The sequence below is a fragment of the Bombus vosnesenskii genome, unplaced genomic scaffold, assembly GCF_011952255.1.
Source record: "Bombus vosnesenskii isolate JDL3184/JDL3185 unplaced genomic scaffold, Bvos_JDL3184-5_v1.1 scf7180000013352, whole genome shotgun sequence".
Classification (NCBI taxonomy): Eukaryota; Metazoa; Arthropoda; class Insecta; order Hymenoptera; family Apidae; genus Bombus; species Bombus vosnesenskii.
The window spans coordinates 4318035-4345394 of record NW_022882988.1 but is presented as its reverse complement, the minus strand read 5'-3'; the positions used below and the strand labels follow the sequence as shown (position 1 = coordinate 4345394).

Sequence of the window (27360 nt, the reverse complement as noted above, 5' to 3'; positions counted from 1 at the left end):
AGGTATGTGTGCTATCGGCGCGAATAACGGAGCGAGGAGGAAAGAAGATCCGAGGAACGTCCGCGGGAAGGAAAGCGACGGTTTAACAGGAAAAATAAAAAAAGAAGGAAAGACGCCGTGGCCTGAGAGGAGGATCAGGTAAAGGCGAAGAAGCGAGAGAAGGAAGTAAAGGAGAAAGGAAGAAGGGTAAAGAGAGAGAAAAGTAGACTGGCGAGGGGGAGTAGGAGCGGGGGAGGGGGACAGAGGGATACGTATTTCGCGGGCTCGAGTGGTAAAGATTCTCTGAAACCTGTGGCATTTCGCGAGGTACTCTTCTCTTCGGTATACGCCGAAGGGGGATCGATAGCGCGTCAGAGACGAGGAGAATCAGGCGGCAGGCTATTTCGAGCAACAACACGGCGGCAGAAGCAGCAGAAGCAGTAGCAACGACAGAAGCGTCCCGTCCGCCGCCAGAGATCCGCAGCCATTCCACGGCCATGTCTGACGGCGCACGGGGTTGGCTACGCCCGAGCGGGGTCTAGCCAGCCAATCGGAACGGAGCGCGAAAGGTCCCGCGCCGTGGTCGTGTCCAATGGGCGTAGCCCGTTCCAGCTAGGCGCGCGACGTCTTGTCCAAGTAGAGGGGGGCCCTCGCGGTTGTCACAGGTGCAGCCAGTTGGCTGGCGAACTCGAGGCGAGCGTGCTCGAGGATCGTCGCGTTTCACGTTTCGCGTCGTCGATCAAAGCGCAACCGTTTGTCCGGTAATCGTTCCATCCACTCGTACGCATCTTCCTCGGTCTACCATCTCCATCCAAGTTACGTTCTAACGTCATCGTTTACGTCGATCCGTGAAACGCAATTTAAATAAAAGAAAGAAAGAAAGAAAGAAAGAAAGAAAGAAAGAAAGAAAAAAAAAGACAAATAACTGGAAAGAGTGCGGATCTCGAAGGAGAATTCGTTGGCAAAAATCAGCGCGCGTCGTGTGGTTGCTTGCACGGCGAAAAGTAGGCAACGGGATCATCGCGCGAAGGTAAAACGCGCACAGCGGCTCTTGATGCGGCCCGTCGCGCGGACGCGCACGTCGCGTCTGAGAGATCTGTCGCGATACCGGTCTGATCGGCGCCATGATCCATCGCGGAGTGTCTAGATCCGAAGGGAGAAGACGATCTTAACGCGACACAGGCTTCATCACGATGTGCCGGCGGTACCGGCTGATCAGCTGAGACACACGAACGTTGAAACCGTTGGAAAATCGAGGATTGAAAACTCTCCTGACCGAGTGATTGCTCGTCGAATCCCTATTAAGACAAAAAAGAAAAAAAAGAAAAAAAGAGAGAGACTGAAACGTTTGGACGTTTCAGCCTCGAGATAAAAATCAAGCCAACGTACGAGTCACAACCGTACGGAAGGGACAAGACGACAACGACGACCAATCATCTATAATCCGATAAAGTGATTAACGAGAAACGTGGTTTTACGTTAGACGCGGATAAACGTAAGATAACGCGGACGCGACTGAAAACTGGGAAACACAGGAACAGAACTCGGGAGGAAAAGAGGAGCGAAATTTGTCAAAATATCGAGTGTGTGCTGGGAAAAAAACTGGCAGCCAAGGGGGGAAGTGTGAGAAGTGCGATTTAACGGCCGTTGGGATAACACCGCAGTAAAAGTGGGTGCACTGGGGCCCTCGGGACCGTTCGGCCGATACGGGCCCGTGGAAGGTGGGCCTGGTGGTGGTCCCGGGCCCGGCAAGGGAGTGGGGACAGGGGTGGCCGCAGTCGCGGCTGGGGAGGTGGAGGGCTACGGGGGTGCCGGGGGCGGGGGAGGGGGCCCCGGGGGGGTTGGTACCCCCCGGATAAGGGTCGCGACCCTCAGCGGGCCCTGCTGCGCACCCCTGCCCGTCACCCAAGCCTGTAACATAGGTAAGTAGATCGTTTCAGTATTACAACGTCTATCTAATATATACATTTTATTCGTATCGGTCGTTTTTATCGCGAAATCAGAGGAAATTTCTGCCGAATCGTCGAATTATTTTCCAAACGTTTCATCGAACGTTCGCAGAGACGTTTCCGACTCGTCGATTGTTTTAATTTCGAAGTTAGATCGGAAGGGAGAACGCGCGTACCTTAACAATAAGGATTCGCGGATACAGAGAGGATTTCGTTTCGTTTATCGTAGAATTTCACGTACGAAGAATGTTTAGGCTCGCAGGATCGTGCGAGAGTTTTCACGGAATTTCGTGCAAGCCAACGTCAAAGCGGTCGGTTCATTCGTTCTCCAAGAGATCTCTAAGAGATCGCCGTTGCTTTTCGCGAGTAATCGGTGCTTTACGATCTTCTTTCGTCGAGAAATATTTCGATTATAAACAGCGAGAGGATCGGAGGATAACGTTGGTTTAACACCTCGTAAGCGCCGGCGCCAGGTCGAGCTCGCGTACGCACCGCGGAAGGTCAGAGGGTTTTCCTCACGGACGCCTCGAGTTTCGAGCCGAGAGAAACGGTCCCTATGATATTTTTCTCCAGGCTTCTTTTTTCTCCTTTTTTCCTTTCGTAGACAGTAGAAACGCCGTTCGTTCGCTTATCGTGATTGATCGTACCGTAATTTGGATGTCATAGGAATGCGCGTTTTTTATCCGCGGGTGATGGATTGTCCCGCGGTTCGGATCTAACGAGGATAAATTTGCCTCGGACAGGGTTGAACACTCGTCGAAATACGCGTCATTGTGCGTAACGAACGACCGATTCGAGGAAATCGTAATCCTCGTCGATGCAAATGCAAGCGGGACTACGCGCTCGGCCGACAGATTTCTCTCTGACCTCGCTAGGAAAAAATGAAACGAACCGCGAGAGAAAACGGATCGTTACGGGTAAAAATTACCGACCGATAGCGAACGAGTTCACGAGCCAAAGCTATATTACGGTAAAAAGAGTGTAACGACTTCTATGAGAAATACGCGATTTAAAAGATCGTCGAGAAACGATCGATTTGAAGTGACCGATACGGCTATCGAATTGTAGCGACGGGAAAGTAATATCCATCGTATGTTAACGTTCTGACGACAAACCGATAAAACAAGCTATTTTATTAAGTCTAGTACCAACGCACAGTTATCGAATGATAATGAAAAATTGTCGATAGCTGTCCGATACCGTACAAACGTTTTTCTTCTTTTTTCTTTTTTTTTTTTTTCTCTCTTGTTAATTAGCACAATCCGCGCTTCGAACTTTCCCTCTACTCCTTTGCGTCCTTCTGATGTTTCATTATGCGGCGTCGTATTCTTTCCTCTTATCCTCCGTGGGCTGCATCCGTAGATAGCGCGAGAAGTTAAACCGCGGAAGGGTTTAAGAGCGACGCATTAACATATTCCGAAGGGGCGAAGAAAAATATCGACATCGAAGGTATCGGATCGCGTTCGACTCGACGGATTCGCGTAGCGTGGCGATCGTATCGATTGCGAATTTCACCGCGAGCTTTACGCGTTTTACGTTAATCGTCGTTCTCGTTTTTGCAACTGTTGCGCGTACGAATCCTCAGTCGACTTTGAAGTTGCGATTCAAATTTTTCGATAGTCGCGAACATCGTTCTTCGTACTCGTATCGACGTTAAGTTTCTGCAAAACGTCTCGACGCTTTGCAACGTGAATACGGAAAAATTCGAACGTTAAGAACGGAGCGAAAGAGAGAGAAAGAGAGAGAGAGAGAGAGAGAGAGAGGAAGAGCAGAACTTTTTGATTGGATAAAGCGATCCTGGCGAAAGGTGGCACGCGTCGTACGGTTGATAGAAAAGAATCGGATTAACGAAAGCCCGTTTCCGTTCGGGCTTTCGTCTCACGTACGCTGAATCCTAATCTGGTTTCGACGATTCGAGGAAATCGTGCCTCTCGTGTCCTCCGTTTCTTTTTCACGCGCCACGGCCGTGAAATCGTTTCTCGCGGTATCTGATTTAACAAATGGAAGGTGAACCGCGTTAAGGAGATGTATTTCAAAGACGCGCGAGCTATCTCTTTCAATCTCCTTCGTTGTACATGTACATTTTCCATATCTTTCAGCGGAACGAAAACTTTGTCAACTTTTTCTCTTCCCTTTACGGTTTATCGTGGCAAGTAGATTTTCCGGATCAAAGTTTTCAGTTTATCAGGGACGTGCATCGCGTGTTTATCGCGAGTCGAACGTTTGCGATCGTATTCGGTTCGAGCATCGCGTACAACCAGAAAATATCCCGTGGGAACTGGATTTTGCCGTAGGAATTATACTCGTGTAAGTCGATTTCGCGTGCAAACGATTTAAATCTCGAGGTAACCGCGGGGTGGTTCGACTCGGTTCGGCTCGGCTTTCTCCTTTTTCTTCTCGCCCTCCCGCAAAACGGAGGGAGATGAGATGCGCAAGGTCAGACCTTATGGGGTGGGAGAAGGGTTGCTAGGTTGACAACCCCGCCGGCAGGGAGGAACTCCGCCCATTGGCGGAAACCGCGAAAAAAAGAGAGGAGCGAACCCCCTAGAGGGTTCAGCAATGGCGAAAAAAGAAGTCAGAGGTCGCCGGTACGAGAGAAGAGGAGGCGACGTGGCAGCCGTCGAAATAGACGAAGATAGAAACGGGCAAACGAAGTAGGCGAAGAAAATGTAATAGAGGGCAATCTCGTCGGCGAATGTTAATTAACAACGAATTGTAATCATCGAGCGCCTCGTTCGGCCAACGATACGCTCGCTTCGTGGCTATTGACAAACAATTACGATACTATAAAGATACAAGCGCGATCGTTAAATTTGATGGCATAACAGATTACGTTGTTACTTTGGATATCGTCGTCGTACATCGTGTTATTTGACTTTCCCATCGTTTTCTCCTCTTTTCTCTTTAAAAGAAATTTGTCTTCGGACAATGGTGTTACCGAGTTACGATACGATACGACAAGCTTGTTTTTCCTTGTCGTTCTTTTTATTTTTTTACTCTATCGTCGTGGCATATTGCTACCGATCATCCTCCAGTCTTACTTATTATTTTAGTCGTCGGGAAACGCGAGTCGTTTACGCGAGATGTAGATAAGGCTATATCGATATCAACGACGAGGAGGTAGCACCGTGTTGCGATTTGCTTCTCCGTTGTCTTTCGTACAGTTCGGTAAGCCGTGCGCAGTAATCAAAACGTTCGAATGACAAAAAGCGTCGGTGTATAACGCGCAGTTTGTTATGCACGTGCGCAGCCACGGCAAGTACGGCCGATTTTCTTTCGCCTCGGAATCTATAATCGAGAACGTTTTAAACCGATACTGCGCGTGTCTCGTTTTCTTCCAACGTTCCTCCGATTAAAATATCCACGCCGGTGGTCGAATTTTTCTACCGTGAGAAACGCTTCAAAATTTTCTCGAATTCCGCGTCGAAAGAAACGTTCACTGTTCCAAATGCGTTTCTTTTCTCTCTCTCTCTCTTTTTTTTTTTTTATTACGCGATGGCGCGCAACATCAAAGTAGGATATGTACTCTGATAACGCACACACGCGCGCAACAGACTGAACGCTAGTTGAAACACGGTGTCGCAGAAATTTCCTCGTTTTCCACGTTTCGTTTTTCGGACGATGACGCGGGCGTTCGAACGTGCGCGAAATTAAAACGCCTCGTCAGGTCGCGGCAGCGCCCGTTCCATCAACTTTTCCCGGTGCTCGACGTTTTCACCTGTACCGGTATTTTTCTGTCCAATCCTGCCGCGTTTTGCCAACGACGTAAATTCGTTAAATTCGAGAAAATGAACGCTCGCCACGGCCACGTCCAATACGTACGAATTATGAAAAATCCTGCTCATACACCTAGTATTTATTCGAACGTTAACCACGTTAACCGATCTCGTTATAATCCTCTGTATTCACAGATGCTCTCTTTCTTTTCGAAGCAGGGAGACGTGGTCTGGCGATGATCCTGTCATGTGCAGGATGCGAGAAACCAATTATGGATCAGTACCTGCTGAATGTTTTGGACCGGGCATGGCACGTCGAGTGTGTCCGCTGCTTCGATTGCAGAACCACGTTACAGGACAAGTGTTTCTCCAGGGAAGCGAAGCTGTTCTGCAGAGAGGATTTCTTCAGGTAGGTAACTTGCCTACGCGTCTATTGTCTATCCTTGCCGTCGCGCTTCCGCGTTTACGCGCCCTTCTGATCATTAATAAACGATCGTGCCATTGAAATCGTCTTATTCGATAGAACAGAAGCCGCTACGACGAGCTAGTTTACGGACGAATGGCTGTCGAATATCGATTGGACGATGCTTTATCGCGTAACGAACGAGACGACTCGAATCGTCTCCAAGGGGATATTTTCCTATCGGAGTAGATTTTATGATAGATAATCGAAGGTACGCGTTTATCGATTTGCCACATTTGATCGCTGTGAATGCACCGCGTTAATTGTTATTTTTATCTTACCAGCTATAAATTACCAGCGATTGTTAATCTCTATCTTAACATTTCTAACGCGATATTTGAAATTCGAAACGTATTTCGAGGATTTTATCAAAGCGTGCAGCAACCGTATAAGTTGATTAATTGCTTCGACCGCGTAAGAACCTGTACAGGTATTCGGAATAGGGAAAAAAGCTTCCGCGGAAACGATACAAACAGGTATACCATTAGTTAGCGATTCGTCAGGCCAAATCGTCCCTCTGCTCGTCCGTACGTACCTGTAATTAGGTTTCTATTATGGTTGTTGCCATCGATGGAACGCAACGCGATCGATCGTTAGAAAAGTCACGGGGCAGTGGCTTTTTCTCTTGTTTCCTTCGGACAGAAGAGCGTACCGGCATCGCGACGAACTGTTTTCTGTTTGCATAATTAAGTAAACTGTCGTATCACAACTGGTACTAGTCCGTCGACGCTGTTAGGCAAAATCGAAAGATTTACGATCGATGCATTGGCAGACAATCGTCGAGACGTTTATCTTTTCATCTTTTTTACACATTGTCTATTTCTTTTTTTTTTTTTTTTTTTTGTTTCTTTTTTGCGCTGAAACGCGTCGATGGTGGAGCTGCGTATAACCCGAGAGAAAAAGCATTTCGCGACGAATGGAAAGGAGGCCTTGACATTTTCCCAGACAACTGCTGCGTTATTTCGCTCTATCGAGCTTCCGAGCAAAAATCACTCGGTCGATCGAGAGCCGTTCCGCGAGCGAAACACGCCAGCGCTATCGCGATTCGTTACGCGGTCCATCGACGTTCTATATTCGTCCTACTATATCCTCTGGTTGGTAGTCGATTTCTTGGTTCGCGATTCCACAGACTTCGTGACTCCTGTTTCTTGCCACGTTCCGAGGAACGAACGCGCAAATAATATCAATACCTTTCGATCGGCTCTCGAAAACCACCACCCTTTCGTGTCAAATTTTCCACCTTTCGTAAATCGTGCAAGAAATAAAACCGACGATCGGCGTTAGGAGGAAATCTGTGCCTCGAGTTGCCTTTTTGGTTCAGACTTAACGATCGAACGATGGTGAATCTGTACTTTCAAAGTTGAAAAAGTGAAACCGAAAGACACTCTTTTGTGTCAGATTTTCCATCTTTCGCAAATCGTGCAGAAATAAAACCGACGATCGACGTTAGGAGGAAATCTGTGCCTCGAGTTGCCTTTTTGGTTCAGACTTAACGATCGAACGACGCTGAATCTGTATTTACAAATTTGAAAAAGTGAAACCGAAAGACACTCTTTTGTGTCAGATTTTCCATCTTTCGTAAATCGTGCAGAAATAAAACCGACGATCGACGTTAGGAGGAAATCTGTGCCTCGAGTTGCCTTTTTGGTTCAGACTTAACGATCGAACGACGGCGAATCTGTACTTTCAAATTTGAAAAAGTGAAACGAAAAGTTAGGTTCGTGCCGGAAAATCTAAAAGAAAAAAACCATGCGATATGGTAAACGCTGCTAATCTAGAAACGATCTGTTCGCGTTTGTCCCCGACGATTCGCAGATAAAATCAACGTGTACCGTTTTATCGGCTTGTCAAAATCCGCCTTTTGCTCTGTCAAGCGTTCGCGACTTTACGCGAACGACGATCAACGAGGCAACGTTAAGAAGCTGCTGTTCTCGATCGAACCAAAGAATCGCGAATCTATGCTTCTTTCAGAGACACTCGCCGGGTTTATTGAAAAACCGTGCGAAACCATAAACGGAACTAACGCAGAGGCGATCCGCTCGTATTTGTTCCTGGTGAGTCAGAGAGCCGAGACGAGACGAGACGAGACACGGAACAGGATCTTAGGAAGATCGTCGGTCACGTCGTAAAATCTTGTTGCGAGCGTTGATTCACCAACTTGCATCGAATATTTATAGCGTGGTAGTAGAATTAACGATCGCTGGTTCCACGTATCTAGTCGTCTTGGATAAATCGCGCGAGAAAAAGGAGAAAAAAGCGCGACCGGTGTTCCAATTCGCGCGATTATCAGCGCGGAGGGAGCGAGCTGCAGTCGCGGAAACTTTTCGTTCTCGCGAGAGCGAGAAGTTCCCTGCGCCGGAGGACCTTGACGTTCTCGCGAGGAACCGATCCGAAGGCGCGAACATCGGTTTGCGCTCTGTGCGAAACGATTCTTCTTGATTTTTCCATCGGATCACGATCTCGAGAGCAACTAGCGCGAAGAAGCGGCAGCGAGTCGCTTCGATTAATTAGCGGCGCGGACGAAAAATGTGGAAAGTTTTACGGCGAAGCAGCACCCAGGCGACGGTCATTTTTTCTCTCGGTTTTCGTTCCTCGCGCCGCGATCACGGAGCCTGCAACATTGTGTCCGTCAGCCAACACGTAACGAACCGGAGGATACAAAGGGTCGCGTAAGAAGCTAAAAATCGTAAAAAGCCTGTGACGAAAGTAACGAATCGTGGCGCGCGAAAGGGTTGCAGCGTGGCGATACGTGAGGGACTCGATCGAGGATGATGGTCGTGTGAAAAACAGTGATGGTTAGGAGGAGAAATCTTTAGTTCAACGCTGGTCACGCGTAAGTGGAAACTCGATTATGTTTGGATAACGAAGATGAGGATTGAATAACCAAGAATTTTCAGCAGTCACCGACAAACTTTATAGATCAAGATTGTGGATAAAGCTTCGAAATATGCGGTTTCAACGTCGTTTCGATTATAGTATTCTATATATTCGTGTGTATATCAAAAGATGACGAATTTCCAGTGACAATGAAGAATAGTCGCGATCGCTGGATGCGACAGTGAACGCGACTGTCCTTGCTTATTACGAAATAAAATAGCGATAATTATAATTTTAATGGATAATTTCGAGATCGTTTCTATTTTAGTTAACAGATACGTTAAACTAGAACGAATGAATTTCCACTGGCAGCGAATGACAATGACGATCACCGGTGCGATAGCGAGCGTCGCTGTTATTGTTCCTGTTTACGAAGAAATAAGATCGTAAGAATTACCTTGCCGGGTATTTGGAGATGCGTTTCTCTTTCGTGACTTCTGGAAGCGATGAACGATCCCCTTTGTAGCCAAAGATCGGAGTACCGAGTACACGCAGAAAGTGGGGAGGGCGTTTAAAGGGGGGCCCTTTGATACTTATACGAACGGGTGTATAACGAACGTGTTGTATACTTTACGAGGCACTTTGCATTTCATCCCGATGAAAAATTCATTAGACGTAAGACGAACGGTTGGCTACGCTCGAGCGGCGTAGAAAAGCTTTTCGGGTCAAAAATAACTCTCGCTCCGGCGTCCCGTTAATTAGCGTTATCCTCTTTGCTACCGTTACACGTCGTGCAAAGACGTTCGATCGGTGATTACGCATTTTTTTCCTTTCTTTCTTTTAAATCAGCCTTTAAGATCCAATTTGCTCACCGAGGCGAAAGTAGAGGAAATCAGAACGAAATTTCGAAACGTGCAAACGCGATATTCACCGGCGAACGTGTTCGCAAACGATGTTCGTACGACGTGTAACTCTACGATCTTCTGTTCGAGCGAGAACAGCGGCGGTTGGAACAAGTTCGTCGACGACTTTCGAAACGTACAAAAATATTTTATATATCGATATATCGATGTGTTTCGATAAGGTGTTGGTAAGAAGCGTGGAAACTTGAACTATGTTCGCGAACACGTTCGGCTATGTCGAAGTAACTAACTTCAAGAAAAACTCTACACCTTTTCCTTTGTATATCTGGAGATCGCTGATACGATAGATTTAGCGAGACAAACAAATTCGAAATAAGGAGAGGTCCATATTATCGTGGCCTTGAATATAAATTTTCTTTTGGATTACAAGGTCTAGAAACAAAAAAGCTATAAGACAATTTCTATCGCTGTTTCTTGTAGCCTTTAGCTAAAACTACAAGGTTGACTTTTTGGTAATGTCCTTTGCTGTAAATAAATGCACGTGTTCCCTATCATAGCTTCTTCCTCTATTGTATCGTAACACTGTAAAAATGAGCATCTGCATCGGCATACACTGTACTTGTACCTATATTTATTTCAATATATTTTTCTATTACAAATTCATCCACTCGTTCTTCTACCAGTCAACCTCAACAGGCTACGATACGCGATACTAACGAACAGAGTTCGAGATTCTGAATGCGACGAGAGAAACAAAACCTCGGCAGAGACGCGTCTCATCCGTTAAATTTTATACCGATTATTTTGTTTTTCGCGTTTTATACAGGGTGGTTGGTAACTGGTGGTACAAGCGGAAAGGAGGTGATTCTACGCGAAGAAAGAATTTGAAAATATAGAATAAAAAATTTTTTTTAAATTTTTTTTTTAAAGAATTTTTCCATCGAGACAACGATCCGTTATAAGGAGACGCGATAAAGTGCACGCGTACCGAGCGAAAATTCAAAGTCGATTTTCTCGAAAACAAAGCCTCAAACGACAAATGTTTATTCTATATTTTCTACTTGCTTTTTCGCGTAGAATCACCCCCTTTCCGCTTGTACCACCAGTTACCAACCACCCTGTGTATCTTCGCACGATGGGATACGTACTTTGAATTTCCTATGTACGTCCAAACATCTACCGACCACGAACTGTTCGCCAACATAGATGAGAATACAAGGTTGATAGTGGAAGCGGACGTATCGATATCTGGAATTCTGCACAGCTACGAAAGAAAGGAAGGGAAACAAAACGAAAGTAGCAGAGTCTGAACGACGAAACCGGTAAACGTAGGAAGAACGTAGAGCAGAGAATGCCGATCGATTCCCACGACGACGCGACGAATCTATCGATGTCGTTCCTCCAATCGAACTGTCTGTATCTCCCACCTACTTTCAACGAATCGCTGTTGGGAATACTGTAACACCTCCGGGAGGTCCGAGGTATCGGTCGAAGGAACGGTACGCGCGGTTATGGTAACCGGCTCTACGAGTCGCAGCAAGGTCCTTAAAGGTCGATAATGGCCCATGGGGGCCCGAAAGGGTCCAGGATCAAAAGCACCGATGTCCCCGTTTCAGCGCCGCCTCGACTGCCGTAGCTTGCGGTCGATGGCCCGGTGTGTACCCACCAAGAAATTATTACCTTAAAATATGGTCCATGCCGTCGTCGAAATACGCCCGATGAAAACATTAACTCGGGGCTAGGGGGATGGCGGCGGTGTCACCAGAGAGCCGAGACTAGCACCCTGCTAATAGTCGGCCAAAGAGTTGCCGAGGGACCGGATTTCGCTTGCTCGAAAAGTCTGTTTCTTTAAGCGGTTACTCTCGTTTGCGGCAATATTCCACGAATTAGTCTACGTTTACCGTGGACGCGTGTTTCGACCGAACTTGATCGTTGCGACCAAGTTGCGAAACGGACATGATCCAATCTCTGGATCGAAGAACGCGATATCGAAAATTCAGCGAGAAGCTGATCGCAATATTTTGCAAATTTGTTAATTTCGTTACGCGATTGCGCGATTAATGCTCGATCGTCGGAAGACGATAGCTACGTTATTGTCCCGTTTCTCCGAGATTATTCGTTGCGAGAGGACGACGTAAACGGTAGGAAATTCGAAGGAGAACTTAAAGAAGAAGCGTTTATAATATCGTTTTTATCTACTTTTCGGTTTATGGAGTTAATCGGCGAGTCTTCCGAGCGGCACGTATTTCATTGTTCCGGCGTATTTGTTAGGATGCCAGTTCGTTGAAAGAACGCATCCGCTGTAACGTTGACTGCGCGGAATTATCGTCGCGTATGTGATAATCTATCGCGGTATTGATGACGGCGACTGGTATAGCTACGAGAATTTTTTTCTGTTTTTTTTTTTTACAACGAAATAAATCATAAGGCGTGTCGTAACCGAGCATTCGCGTCGAATGTCAAGCATCGAGAGGGAAAAGAAGCGATAATAAATGGATATTGTTAATAAACGCGATCGACCAACCATACGGATCGATATCGTTATTTTCGCGAGGAAAGAAATTCAATCCGAAGCCCTAAATATCTAACGATAGATCGAAAGTTGGCATTAATTAACAGTCGTATCTTGGGAGCGACTCTCTAAACTGAATCTACCGTTGCCTGGTGGCCTCTTTCCAGTTGGTACGAGGCAAGTTCCGGGCCGCGGGGGAAAACAGACTGAAACTAGACGATGGACTCGCTTGGAAATCAAAGCAAAACGATCGAAGCCAATCATAGATCGGCGCGGCTTTTCTCGGGCCGGTTCGAAAGGGCGCCGACGAGTGGTCTCCATTGTCCTTGCTTTCCACCCGCGGTGCTGGCCTCCTCGGGAGTAGACCCGTCGAAACTCGAACGTGGAAACATTATAAATGCGGCGTGACGCCCGCTACGAACCGTAGGAGAAGTTTGTTGGGCGTGACGGGGCCGGCGCGGTCGAGAATAGAAAGAGAAACAGGGAGAACAGAGAGGGAGGTAAAGAGCGAGAAAAAGAGAGAAAGAGCGAAAGAGCGAAAGAGAGAGAGAGAGAGAGAGAGAGTGTGTGTGTGTGTGCGCGCGAGAGGGAGGTATGGAGTTGTTTCCCTTCCAGGAAGGTTCGGCAATAGTATACATATATCGCGATGCGTATTCATACGGGGAACGTTTTTGCCAACCACCGGATTCTTGCGTCACACTCTCGAGACAGGCCCTCGTTCTGTCATACGTCGTACGTAGGTCATAAGTAGTCGCAGTTTTTTCCCCGCTCGTTCTTTTCTTTCTTTTTTTCTCTTCTTTTTTTTTCACCCACTGCCTTTTTACCAATTAGCCGATCGTCGTGACGGAAAGTCCAACTACAATTACGTAAGCAGCGTGGCGTAGTAGCGCGAGTTGCTTTAACGACTCGTTTATCATGTTGTTACGCGCGGTATTTACCCGGGAATTGTTGCACGGAGAAAGTGGCACGAAGCCGGACCGATGTACCGCGAAAGTTCGATGAAGAACGAGGATGAAGACGAAAAGGAACGGCTGCTGGAACTTTATGCAAACGGCGTTTTACGGTGTCGCATAGCCAACGCCGGGGCATTAGCATAACTGTTATGAATCGTTTCTCAAGCATGCCTTCACCCCCTTCGGACGGTAATCGACGATATTTCACGAATTAATCGGCGCCAGCTTGAAACTCGTCCCGACAACCGGACCGCGCCGTACGCGTTACGATCCATCTGCGTGTGATACAGCGCGATAAAGCGAAAATCGCGTCGACTCGCTTGACATTCCACCGTACGATGGAATTGCCAGTGGAAAGACACCTTCTCTTCTTGCTTCTTCGTTCCTTCGTGAAAATCGTTCGAACGATAGCCGAATAGGAGAGAGACCGATCGGTCGAATAGCGGAAACGAGCGTTTGTTCGCTCGCGCCACTAATTGCATTCGGTTAATTAGACTCCCGCTTGGCGAACGATATCGCGCGACTGTTTATTTCCTTTAACGTCGTAACCGAGACGTCGGCGCGCGTGCACCGACGATGAGAACCAACAGCGGTGAGAAACGAGCAAACGAAGGTACGGCGACGTTCACTACGTCGGTCGGATCGGTTTCTAGAAAAATGGCGAATACTGCGGTAATTAAAATTCTTTTTAATCGATCGAGAGGAGCGATTCGACCCGCGCCTCGGTCATCATCGTCCGATCGACGTTCGATCGTGCGCCGAGGAAACTTTCATCCCAGGATCGATACGTCTCTTCCTGGTTCCTCGCTTCTCCGGCCGTTCTACCTGTTCGGTTTGATCGGTTTATCGCCGGGTTCACGAGGCGTAGCCGCGGCTGATATGGCTCCCCCGTTTCGTTCGATTCGATCGGGAAACGACGAGAACGTTACGACGAGCGTCGTCGTCGCGACGAACGGATCTAGTATACCGAAGGGAGCCGTGTACGCATCAGGGTCGTAGAGGACCGTGTGGAACGAACGCGAACCACATACATAAACTCCGGGCTCCGTGGCAAATCGTGGCCCGGACCCACCCCCTTTTTTTTTTATCCCAGCCCCGCTGTCCTATATTTCTTGCTACACGCCAGAATTCCTCGCTCTTTACGCTCTCCTCTTTAAGGGAGCCCGAAGCCCACACCCCCTTCTTCTGCCTCTGTCCTCCCCTTCCATCCTGCTGACCTGGTCGCCCTCATCGAACCGCTTTCTCACACACGAAAGCACCACGTAAGCCTTTCTATTAATGATTTTTACGGCCGGCCTCCGTTTCTTTTTCTTCCACGAGGAAGAAAGGACCTGGACCGGGCTGCTGCCCTTCGCGCGCGCTCAAAAACAAGAAAATCGTTAAGGGCAGACGCGCGTCCAACGAGCGAGAAAGCGAGGCTAGCGAGGAGGGGGAGAGGGGGGCGGGGGGAGGAGGAGGAGGAGGAGGAGGAAGAGGAGGTAGAGGCAGGGGCGAGGAGTAGAAAGAGGAAGAGAGGGATAAGGAGAGAAGGAGCCGGTGATTCGGTGACGTATGCATTCGGGGAAGTTGACACGGGATCGGCTAATCGCTATAATTAATTAAATAATTCCTGTAATTAGACTAGAGGGATTGCACCGCGAGGCGAAACGCGCAGCGTCGGACAAGGATAGACGTGGCAAACGGCAGGACGAGTTAGAAGGAGACGCACGACGCGCGAGAGAGGGAAGCTCTGGCAGCGTAATGACCGTTGGTCAAGAAATATCTCTGGCTTCTGCTTCCGTGAGAAGATTGTTAGGAACTGCGCGTAGGACTGCTAATTTGGACAGGTTGATGAATAGTTTGAAAAAGTGTGCCGGTTGATTATAGGATATTCCGCGTAAGTACTTGGCGTAACAGCTACGGACGATCGTGTCGATCGACAAAAGGGAATCCTTGTAATTTATACTTTCCCCTCTGCGCTTCTTCTTTTCTCCGCTTTCCATTTTAAGCAAAGCAAAACCACGTCGATGTCGCAGCTCGGTAAAACGATGCACCGACGAGCGCCGTTTACTCGCCGTTGATCAACGTTCGCGTCTTAACGTCGAACGAAAACGACGATGGAAAAAGGTTGCTGTAAACGAGGAACGGAGATTCCGTGAACTTTTCTATCGCGTTGCGGTGATAGGTTTTGTCTGTCCCCGGCTGAATAATAAAATAAGAATCGACCACGTTAGCGCGATGTAGGTCGCGGGTCACGTTGAACGCTTCTACTTCCGGTCGGGAAACGCGATAGCAATAAAATAATAGCAGTGGCGAGGGTGGCGAACCGGGTCAGCCGATATTATACGCACGGGCGACAGGAAAATTCTGGCCTACTGGGAGGAGCCAGCCACGGGAATTTGAATGCGTTTGTTTCGTAGCCGCGTTCCGAGGCCGCGTTTCGAAGCCGCGTTTCGGTCGGAAGTGCAACGCAGGCATCGATTGAGATGTATTTACTTTCGAAACGCGGCTGCCCTAAGGGATCGCGGTAATTGCTATAATTAATCGCGTGATTCCTGTAATTAAAAAGATCGGAATTACTAACTGGCAAGTAACGTGGCTCCGATGCTTCCGTAATGATACAGTCGCGGGAGGATCGGTCGGACGAATCGTTCCGGCTAGATTTATTAACTGGCTCGTGAACCGTGTTGCGGCCATGCTGGAAGACCACGGCCGGTTCGACGCGTGTTTGCACAACGAGCTTTCGTTTCTTTTTCGAGCAAATCGTCGGTCAATCTGCCCCGTCATTTTTTCTCTTTCTTTTTGCCTCTTTTCGTTCGATCGATCCTGTTCCATTCGGAAAAACAACGCAGTTTACCACGAAAAAACATCTCGTTGGCGAACGACGAAAGAAAGAGAAAAACGAGAAGAAAGAACGATTAATACGAAATTAACAAGTAGGACACGGCGGCAGTAAAGGAGTAGAAAGAAAGGAAAAAAAAAGAACGAAAAAAGAAAGGAAAGCGAAAATCGAACAGGCGCTGGCTGGTAACCGCGACGCGCTTTTACAGCACCGAAGGGTTTTAACTTTTTATGCCCTATCGGGACGTTAAAGTCCCATCTCTTTAAAAGCGCCATATTTCTTTTATCGACGTTTGCGAGTGGAGCGGCTTAATGACAGGACTTGTAAGTTTCGAGTCCAATAAACGTCGCCGTCGTACAACATTGACTTTCCTTTTCGTTCGTTCGTCCGAATGGCATCGACGAGTGTCCACGTGTTCGTCGTTACCGATGCGAAGCGGCAGAAAACGAAGGAACAAAGGCTACGAAAAAAACAAAGATCCGTCGTATTCGCGACGATCCTTACGACGATCGAACGCGTATAAATCGAAGGAAAGTGAATTTTACGTATCACGGTTTTATGTCGTTGCGGACTAACGCGTTACGTAATATCGGTGCGGATCGTCAAGAAGAACCGAGCGAAGATGAAAAGAAGAAACTCGACGGTCGAGATTCTTGAAGGCGCGTCGAGAGACACGCGGCTACGGAAAAACCTCTGCGCAAGATTAATCACGAGGCGTGTTCTCGAACGAGCGAGGTGACGCGTGCGCTCGTTATCCGGTTTTTCAACGCGGCCGACGAATCTAAAAGTTTCCCCTGTTCTTCGTTGTTCGTCGTTATTCACGTGGTCTGTCGCGGCGTTCTGTTTCCAGGCGATACGGCACGAAATGCAGCGGTTGCCTCCAAGGGATAAGCCCTCAGGATCTCGTGAGGAAGGCGAGGGACAAGGTTTTCCACCTGAATTGCTTCACCTGCCTGGTATGTCGGAAGCAGATGAGCACCGGAGAGGAGCTCTACGTCCTGGACGACAACAAGTTCGTCTGCAAGCAGGACTACCTGTCGGGCAAGCCGCTGCCGGACACGCATCACGTGCACGGTCATCATGGTGAGTTACAAGTGTCATTGTCCCTCGTTATCCACCGCGAAGAGAACGCAGCATCGCGAGATATTCACGATGCCGCGCTGCTTTGTTTCGTTCGTTTGCTCTGAATCCGATTTGCGGCATTGTACGATACGTACGTACGGTTGGCTCGCGGCACGTTATCGATTGTACCGTCGTTTATTCTATTCTGCGAGCTAGGGACTTTGTAGGATTTAAAACGATCGCGATTCTCCTATGGAGAGTAGGAAGTCGATGTGCCGCCACGTGCTCTGTTACAGCCTATCGCGACCGTTTTGTAATTTCTATCGCTTTTGATCGTCAGGGGGATGCTTATCTTCGCCAACAACCGCTTCTAAGAGGCTGACCGAACTTCCAACAAGTTACACCTCGATTTTTCGCCTTGTTTCCTGGCCGTAGCTCGATTCTTCCATATTATTCTTCGAGTTGATCTTATCGTTTCGAAGATTTACACACTCCACGGGGATAAACTCGTACCTTGTCCCGTCGTTTTCGCGCGTACGAAAGTAAAGCTCGATTACAGCACGATCGAGATTCTTGATTTTCTTCTTTCTTTTTTTTTTCTTTTTTCGAAGAGAAAAAGGGGGCCAGAGGGATGACGACTAGTCAGGGTGGGAGCACAGTTCAACGCGTCCAACGCCCGAGATTTCACGAAGTCGAGCTCGTTCTAAAAAAGGGAGGCTAGGGGGTAGGTTTTTCACGGGGGTTTTACCCCCGTGTCGGAACGGCAAGCTGTGAAAACAGCGTGTATGTAACCGACCGTCAGCTACCGGTCGAAAGAGAAACAGAGAAAAGGAGTCTGGAGAAAAAAGGGCGAACGCGCGACCGAGAGAAAGGGAGACAGACAGAGAGAGAGAGAGAGAAAGAGAGAGAAAGAGAGAGAAAGAGAGAGAGAGAGAGAGAAAGTAACAGCTCGGTTTCACGAGGATCTCGCCGGTGTATAAGCCGTGAAACGAAAACCGAAAGGTCGTTAGGCAGGGGCAAACCTTTTGTCGCTTCGATGCCGACGTCGAAACCGCAAAATGTCCGGCAAACTCGTTTCTTTTTCGTTTTCTTTCGGATGACAGGAGCCACGGTGCTTTTTTCCTTCTTCGAGATGCGAATTCCGCGAGGCGTCAGACCGTTCTAATCGTTCCGTTGACGTGTCGTTGCTCGCGATCAGTCTCGTCTCGTTATAGAAACGCAAAAACTCGATGAAACGTACGCAGGATTTATATCGCTCGTACGAGAACGTTTTCCAGCGTTAATTTCCGTAGCGCGTTCGAAGAAGCAACCGGCTACTTGCGAAAAATATATACGCACAGAAGGTGGACAACGATTACTCGTTTCGATGATCAAACATCGTGACGTCCTGGATGTTCCGCGCGTTTCCGATATTAATCTCTATCACGGTGCAGCTATTTGTCAGTTGTCGAATTCACGGTGATCGTCTGCGGCGAATGTGAAAAGCGCAGCAATTACGCGACGAGCGTCGATTAATCAGCAACGTTTATTGATAACTTTTAGCATCTTTCGTCGTTGAATGCGCGACACTGCGGTGGGAAACGCGGCGGAGGCCGGGGAAAATTGCGAAATTTCGAAAAATCATAATGAACTGTGCCGGCGCTGGTACGCGCGTCGTATACGTCCAGAAGTGAATAACCGTAATCACGTTTAATTGCTAATTTCGTATGGAACATCGACAAATTTACTCGTCCTGCTGATAAATTATGTTCTATTTACTATAGCGGATATTCGCTGCTTTGAACGTCTAAACTTGACGTTGATCGACGCAATTATTTTACACAAACGAAATTTTATAGACGCGATGATAGTGTGCGACAGCGATCACGATTTATTTCTTGCGTCGTTATTAGCTATCGCCTGTTGTTTCGAGGCACGCCGTTTTGTTACTTTGAAAAGAAATTCTCCGTGTTTCGAAACGTTGCTCTCTAACAAGAATAAAATCAAAGTAGTTCGATCGAATCACCGATTTCCAAAGCAATTGTAAATCTTTTCTTCTGAAATCTAGTGGTTTCTTAAACGTTCGAAGCGTAAATATATTCGAGGCTCGCGCGTAGTATGTAACGAACACAAATCATTGAACAGAAAAGTGACTGGTGCTCTTTTCCAAGTCAATGATTCGACGAGTGATGTGATTAAAACGCACGATTCGGATCGTTCACGAGCAGAATCGTCCAACCTGTCGACAGGAGGAGACTCGTTGATGGGTTCAGGATCGGAAGACGAAGACGAGGATGGTAGCGCTCACCATCATCACAGTGGTGTCGGTGGCTCACATTTGGGACCTCATAATCTGGGTCCAGGTGGTCCTGGTGACCAAACGGTTGGTCATACTGGCGATCTACCTCTTGGAAGCGATCCTTGCAAGCAGGAAGACTCCGAGGATCAAGGTAAGTGTCATTTCCATCGTAACACTTTCGATAGTAAACGTTTAGATCGTTCGTTTTACGCGAGCGAGCGATTAAAAACCGATCGAAGTACGTCGAAACACGGTTATCAGAAATTACTATTATTGTTAGCGCGACAAACTCGATTTTGAAAGGACGATCGATCGGCACCGACTAACGACTTAATCGCGGCCAATCTTCCCCTTTCGTGGAACCCTCGAGCGAGGGTGGAAATTCAGTGGCTTGACCTGGAGCGTCAGTACGAATTACTAAGCGCGTCAGGTCTTCCCGGTCTATTATTCGCTTCTGCTCTTTTATCGCGAGCGCAACAATGACCCCTTCCCTTTCACCTCTCTCGAAGCACCGGGTACAAGCAACTTCTATGCTTCGGCAAGAGGAAAAGAGGGGTGTCTTCGAGAAGGGTGGCCCCTGTAGCGCGGTGTGACACTGTCCAAACATTTTCTTTGTCCCGTGGTTAAGACCTCCCCGGGTATATATAGATTATCGTGAAGAGTTGGGCTCGAAAACTACGCGTATATGTGTATAGGTGTGTGTGTGTGTGTGTGTGTACGTTACATGCGTACACATTGCACATCGTTCGTGTACACACCCACACGTACACCTCATGGAGTGTAGCTTTCGAGCGTAGAACAGCCACACGATAATCCGATGGGGGTTTCGTATCGCTTCCGGGGGATTGGCTGCGATTGTTGTTACCTCGATCCAGCCGATCCAAATTCCGAGATACGTATATTATGCACGCGTGTCCGTGTCTATAGATTGTTAAGAAAGCGTCCGCGGAAAACAGAAAAAAAAAAGAAAAGAACGTTGCCATTCATTCGGCCTGTAAGCGGGATCCCCCGGAGACCTCCGCGCAAAGGGAAATATTTAGAATGAAATTCTAATCGGCTGCCGATATACCGCGAAACCGGTGAAATTAGGCTGAATAATCAAGGGCCACTTGTTTCGCGAGAAACAAGCGTTTACCCTTGGTGTGTGGGATCGATTATTAAACTGCTTTGTTTGCATTGGCCGAAGGTTCCCTGGACGGAGATCCCGAAACGAGGGATAGCCAGACGGAGAACAAAAGTCCAGACGGTGGTGCCGGTGGTGGTAGCGGCGACGGCGGTGCCGGTTCGAAGAGGCGAGGTCCGAGGACGACCATAAAGGCGAAACAGTTGGAGATTCTCAAGTCTGCCTTTTCGTCCACTCCGAAACCAACCAGGCACATCAGGGAACAATTAGCGAAAGAGACTGGCTTACCTATGAGAGTGATACAGGTTCATAGAATCTCATTCTTTCGTACTTGCGATCGCTTGCAATCGATTTTAACGCGATAGTTCGTCTGCTACGTTTACTACGTTTCTGTCGTACTACGTATTCCGAGACTTTATGCATAGCAACGCGAGATTCTATCTTCTTACGACGAGCGAACGAATTAAAAGAACGATTCCTTCCCATAAGGCCGGTAAATCGAATGAAAAACAGCGGTTCGTATGGATGTTCGCAGGTCTGGTTTCAAAATAAGAGGAGCAAAGAGCGTAGGTTAAAACAACTGACGTCGATGGGCAGGAGCCCGTTCTTCGGCGGCTCCAGAAAAATGAGGGGCTTCCCCCTGAACCTGAATCCCGGTGCTTTGGGCGGCGAGGACGGACCGCCGCCCGGTTTTCCATATTTCGGCGCGGAGAAGTTTGAATTTGGTTACGGCGGGCCCGTGGCATTTCACCATGAATTCTTTGGTGCTCATCCGCCCCCTCATCCACATGGACCGCCCTTCAGTGGACCAGGCAATCCTGGTGAGTCTCGACGTTTGATTTCTCTACGAAACCTTTTTCTATTCCGCTCGATTTCCTTTCACCGGCAAAGATCGTAAAAGAAAAGAAAAGAAAAGAAAATGTCGTTCGCGATCGGTGATTTTATTTTCGTGGCCAGCGTAACACGGCCGATCAATGACGCGGTCGTTGGAAGGTCGTTTGCAAGAGTTTCGAAACAATCGCCGCTGAAATAGTCGATTCACGTAACGCGTAGATATTCCACGTTTTACTTCGTACGATCTATTCATATTCGCGTTCACGGAATCGAAAGCAGAACCTTGTCTCGAGTTCTATCGCGACTATAATAAACATCGTAGCGGGTAGGTAGGTCGCGATAATTATGACAGCCGGGTTCGGAGATAGCAGGCCGGATACGATCCTCTCTGAATAGTACACGTAATCTGTTTCTGACAGGTTTGGACCCGGCGAGTTTAGCGGGTATGGCGGCCGCAGTGGCGGTGACAGGGGAATATCCACCTCCGGGTGCGGGAGGCGGCCCTCCGGAATTTCTCACGGGCCCTCCTGGACAGGGCCCCCCTGCACCTCCTAGCGGTAGTCCTGGAGAGTTCCTAGCACCTTCAGGTACGATTAGATTCTTTTGAAAGGTTACGCCTTTCTGACCACTAGAAAATTCATTCTTTATCCTTGCTGTACCTCCGTCACAGTCATTTTCTGTTTCGTTGATTATATTATAAGTACAAAGGTAGTCACTAGTATTATAGTAAAATTGCGATACGACGTAACGAGATTTCGAAGCAATAGTATGGGGTGTTAGAAACATAAACTTAGCATTATTATTAGGTCAATCCCACGAGTAATATCGTTTCTTACTCGCTTCGAATTCCAAATAAACGCGCGTATTATGCTTCGTACATGCGTTTATAGCAACTTCGTCCTTTGTTTCTTAAAGAGTATCATGTGCGGATGGTTCGTAACGCGCGTACGAAACAATCGGATCGATATTTTTCACGTTGAAAGAAGTTATAAAATACGCGTCGGCGGAAACTATTCTCGACGAGCTATATAAATTTTAAAAAAGCGATATAACCAAGGATACTGTTAAAAGGAATCGCGAGGTACACGGTGACTGTATCCCGAATGTGAGAAAAAGTCGAAAATGGTTTCCAAGTGGCAACGAACGAGCTGAATGAGTTTTTTTTTTATTCAAAATCACAAAAGTTTGTCGAAGATAAAATCGAAAAGTTAGTGGAAAAATGGGAAAAGGTCAAAGAGAGCGATGGTTAATGACATGGATGACCAAAAATAAACGTAGGTATTAATTTTGTCCACATATTCGGAGACAAAAAACGACGTTATTTATGGGACGACCTAATATAACAGAGACATTCGAAGTAAAATACACGAGAGACACGGTCGGGGATAAAAATAAGTGGACATGTAATTGAAACAGGTATCGATGAAGTTTCGTTAAATCCGGCCGGTTTACACAAATATGTAAATATTAATTTCTATTATTTACTAAATAATCTATGTACTATAAGGCTATGTAATAAATAAAACTCAAGTATAACGCTAGTACTGAGATCGATTAAATTTCATTGATACCTATTTCCCCATCACATATTTTTCTCTTCGATTCTATAAACGAGATAAAATAAGACGTAAATCTCGTAAAGTAAGATATACAAACGACACGAAGTATTACATAATATCTCGTAGACGAATTATCCTGTAAGATCAGGATCTTTCTAACACTCCATAATGTTGGATGAAAGACGAGGTTGGTTTCGTATCTTTTTCTTTTTTCTTTCGGATCCCACGTTTCTCGGGATAAATCGAAGCACCGAAAGGAACCGATTCGATGGGTTTGATATTTCTCAGGTGGAGCACAGGGTAATCCCAGTGCCGGTGGGAATGGTGGCGGTCCAGGTGGCGGCGGCGGCGGGGGTGGGTTCCTGGAGCCGCACCAGATGCAGAGCGAAGGGCTGGCCTGGTAGTACGAGTTTTAATTAACGTTCATTTCTTTTCGTGTTTTGTTGCTTTCCATCAGCCGAGCGAAAATCGATCGAGTTTCGGCGAAAAATCGACCGGTCGCGCGCACCTGATGGAGAGACCGTACGACTTTGTTCCGGCTCCAGAGACTTTTGCCCGCGAACAAAATGTGGCGAGAGTCGTTCACGTCGAGCCACGTCGATTTTGCATCTTGTACGTTACGTTTCTGTAAGATACGCATATGATAAGACGACCGATCGTTTAGCTTCGTTTCTTTCACGGTTATCATTGTCATTATTAACATTATTATCTGTATTATTATTATTATTAATATTATTATTATTATTAATATTATTATTATTATTATTATTATTATTATTATTATATTATTATTGCCGTTGGTCAAACACCAGCGCGTTACTATTTTATTATTATTTTTATTACGATTACGAATCATTAAATATTATTATTAATATTATTGTGTATAAAATTTCGAAATGTCCTATCGTGTAATATTATACCCTCCCTGTTGATTAATTTTCGACGTTACTTTAAGAGACATCCTGTAGATATCTGCTGTTCTACACCTGAGAAACACGTACGAAAGAGACACGTAAAGATCATCGGAAAAATAACACGACGTACATCTGGATATACGTAAAGAGACACAGCATTACAGAATACGACAGGTACACCGCGTACAGACGACACACACAGTACACATGCGTAATTCTACACTTAAAAACCGCTGTACTATTTATCAATAAAGTATAAATATAAATAGGAATGTGTAACCTGTAACTGTTAAGGCGGCGATCGATGTAAATAAATATAAATCTGTCTTTTTTTGCGGGAAGCGCGCGATACAATTAGTCGACTGATTTCCGTCACTGAACTGTGTAATTGTAACTTGCATTACCAACGTCTTACGAGAAAAAGAGACACGCCGCCACGATGCATAATGATTATAAATATTATTATAATAAACCACCTCGTATTTCCGTATACGTACAGTTGTGTGCATTTCTTGCCTTTCGTTATCTTTTTCTCTCTACCCGTAGAAAAGGTTGTGCGAGTAGGAGTCGCAACATCAGAGACCACAGAAAAATGGTAAGTAAATGTTTGCGTTAAAAATAAATAAATTGATATACAGTATCTTACGAGAGCATTCGAACACTCGTGGAAACGATTAACGAATATATACGTTGGAAAAACTTGAAAATGTGCGCATGATATACAAAATATTTAGCGCAAGTATACGTTTCGATACGCGTCGACATTTAACACAACTAACTTTAACGCTTGGTACATGTTTGACATTCTTGCTGCGCGCTACTTTTTTACCAAACGTTTTGAAATCTCAAAATATCTCACGTAACAGCTACGATATACAAAACTTTTCTGTGCCAAGCGTTCGAATACTTTCGTCGGCCACTGTACCACGGTTGCGCGACGAATTACATTCGAACATCCTTCGCATCTTATTTTTGAGTTTCTCAAACTTGTCGTTGCAGTTGTTAAACCTTCGCGTTTGCATGACGAGGATATCCGAACTTTTATTCCTAACACGTTCTCGTCCCCATCGAAATCTCAGTTTCTTTCGTCCCCAGTGGGACAAACACCTGAGACTGTCGATACTCGAGTCTCGAATACTTTAGCCCGCCACCCCCTTAAATCGCTGTCCGCAAACGCATCTGCGACTCAGGGGTCCTAGCTTTGGCCTAACATCGTTAACGGGTGCAATGTCGTTTTCCACGTTGGAGAGGGTGCGGGAGATTCGTTTTCCTGGACATCTGGTGAATTCGATTTTGATGTGTTTCTGCCCTCCGGGGGTTGTACGGCTCCTCGGGGCTGCAACTCCGCCGTTCCCGTATCCCTGACAGTCCCATTGGGGACAGAAACGTTGCCGTGCTACGTCTCGTCCGTGTGTTTCGAGCGTTACAAGCGTGTGTACACACGTGCTATCGACCCCCGCGCGACCGCTCCTACAAGTGTGTCTCCCTTAAGTACTTACGTAGTGTCTGTGGTCCGCTGTCACAGTTTACCATCGTGTCCCCAGGTAGCTATGTATTTTTCAGTGGCGCGAAAACGTGGCGCCGCAAACGCGACCGAGCACCTCTTTAATATTGCAGCGAACGTTTGTCTTCCTGACGAGTTTCTGGGACATGCTCGTTGACTGCTAACTATTTCTTCTTTTTCTTCTTACATTCTGCCAGCGCGTTTATGTCTTCTTTCATATCTCCTCTTCCTCTACACGTTATTCCTATTCGTTATATACGTGATTCGTCTTATAGACGTTACGGATGGATTTTCGGTAAACTTTGAAGCACTCGGAACGATTCTTGAATGTTTCGCGAGAAAGGAAAAGACGATCATCGAGGTTCAGTTGCACGGATTTCCAGTAACATAACAGCGAGATTTTAGTTAATTACAAATTATTAATACCGATAGATTGCCTTACGCGAACGATAATCAACGACCGTGGTAATAAAATTGGAGCATCGTTGTCGATTAATTAGCAATAAATTGTATAAAAATAACGATATTATCGAATAGCGACGTTCGAATAAATCGTAGAAATGACAAATAACCGTATCGATTCGATTCAAAATTAAATACGAAAGACGAATTCACAAGCTACGACTCGTCGTTCGTCGATTCATCAACGTTGTTAACAAATTGATACACTCGGGTGCGAGAGTTAGCGTAGCGGCCAGTTGCTTTAAAGTTAACGACAGCAACGATCCGAGGGTGAGATCGTTTTTCTGCAAAGCGTCCTCTAAATCTTTTCATCCCTTGTCGAGCTACGTAGCCGCGTCCTCGCGGGAGTTTATCATGGAATTTAACCGGATAGAGTACCGACCAACGTACAGCGTGTGTACATTGTAACAGCGATTCGCAGGGCGAAGGGCGTCAGCGTAGCGTGTAATACGTGTCCTGACGGATCTCTTGCAGAAGATCCATCGGGAGATTCGACAGATGCGTGCCCGCCTCCGCGCCCCAGGAACTACCACGGGGGTCTCGCGGGAGTCTTGCAGAGACAAACCGTCCCAGCGGGTCGGTATACACCCTACCGTATCATTTTCGTTACCCTCTCGTTCGCGTAAGGAGCATTTCGGCCACGGAGGAATTCTCGCGCAACGATTCCCCGAATTAAATCTCCATCTCGTTCTAATATGTTTGATACAAACGTCTCTAACAAGCAAACTATCCGCGTGACAATATTTTTTCCATCTACCGTAGCAACAGATGCGGAGGATTTTCTATCTTTAAAGAAGCAGAACGTTTCAATTTGCATCAAACGTGCGAAGAAGCAATGCACGTTGTCTCAAGAATTTGTATATCTGATCGTTCCGACATACTTGTCAGAACGACGGTCCATTGGAGCACCGTATTCGCTCGCCTAAACCGTGGCCTTGTACGTTGAACGAATGTCGAACTTGTAGTTAACACTTACGTAGGCGACCAGAAGTTAGCCGACAAATGCGTAAGAAGCTTTAGCGTTTAAAACTTTTGCGTAAATTACGATGCAAAAGTTTGCGAGAGGTTGCGAGTGTTTTCATTAGAAAATGAAAGATCGTTGAAGGAGATATAGAAACGATTACCAGGGTTGGCCAGGCTGGAATTAAAGGAGAACGCGAGATGCGTTTGGAAGACCAAGATGCGGAGAAGGGGATCGTGTCACAGTCGAAAGCGTTCCGAACGCTCACGTGCCGGAGCACGTGTCGGACAACAAGCCCCTGTCGTGCAAACCCTCGCGTCCTTCTTCTATCATTACGCAAGGAGGCCTTACAAATCATGGCGGGCTTACCGCGCACGTTCCAACCCCAGCGCTCGTCACCGGCACGAATTAACGTGGCAAAGCTACCAATTAACCCTTGCTGTTGCCGTTTGATCGGCGCGATTTCCTCGGCAAACCAGCATCGATTATACCGTACGTTGCTTCGTAACGTTTTCCAGTCATCGGCCGTCCGGCTCGTATCGTCCCGTAAGAAACGACAATACGTCGATACGAGTCAATTACGTGTCATT

The 27360-nt window shown here is 46.9% G+C and overlaps 1 protein-coding gene across 3 annotated transcripts; it reads left to right on the top strand.

Annotated features, from left to right (window-relative positions):
• Window positions 1-1361: 1361 nt before the first annotated feature.
• Window positions 1362-23391, top strand: LOC117236776 (LIM/homeobox protein Lhx5). Of its 3 annotated transcripts, none has more exons than XM_033500022.1 (8): window positions 1362-1901; window positions 5861-6053; window positions 16924-17156; window positions 19364-19564; window positions 20600-20841; window positions 21072-21357; window positions 21790-21957; window positions 23218-23391. In XM_033500022.1, exons 2-8 carry the CDS (start codon window positions 5881-5883, stop codon window positions 23331-23333), a joined length of 1419 nt encoding a protein of 472 aa, XP_033355913.1. In that variant the 5' UTR covers window positions 1362-1901; window positions 5861-5880; the 3' UTR covers window positions 23334-23391. The 3 variants fall into 3 exon arrangements, with proteins under 3 accessions (XP_033355913.1, XP_033355912.1, XP_033355914.1); XM_033500021.1 differs by having other exon boundaries at window positions 19343-19564; XM_033500023.1 differs by lacking the exon at window positions 23218-23391 and having other exon boundaries at window positions 19343-19564; window positions 21767-21833.
• Window positions 23392-27360: the final 3969 nt, after the last annotated feature.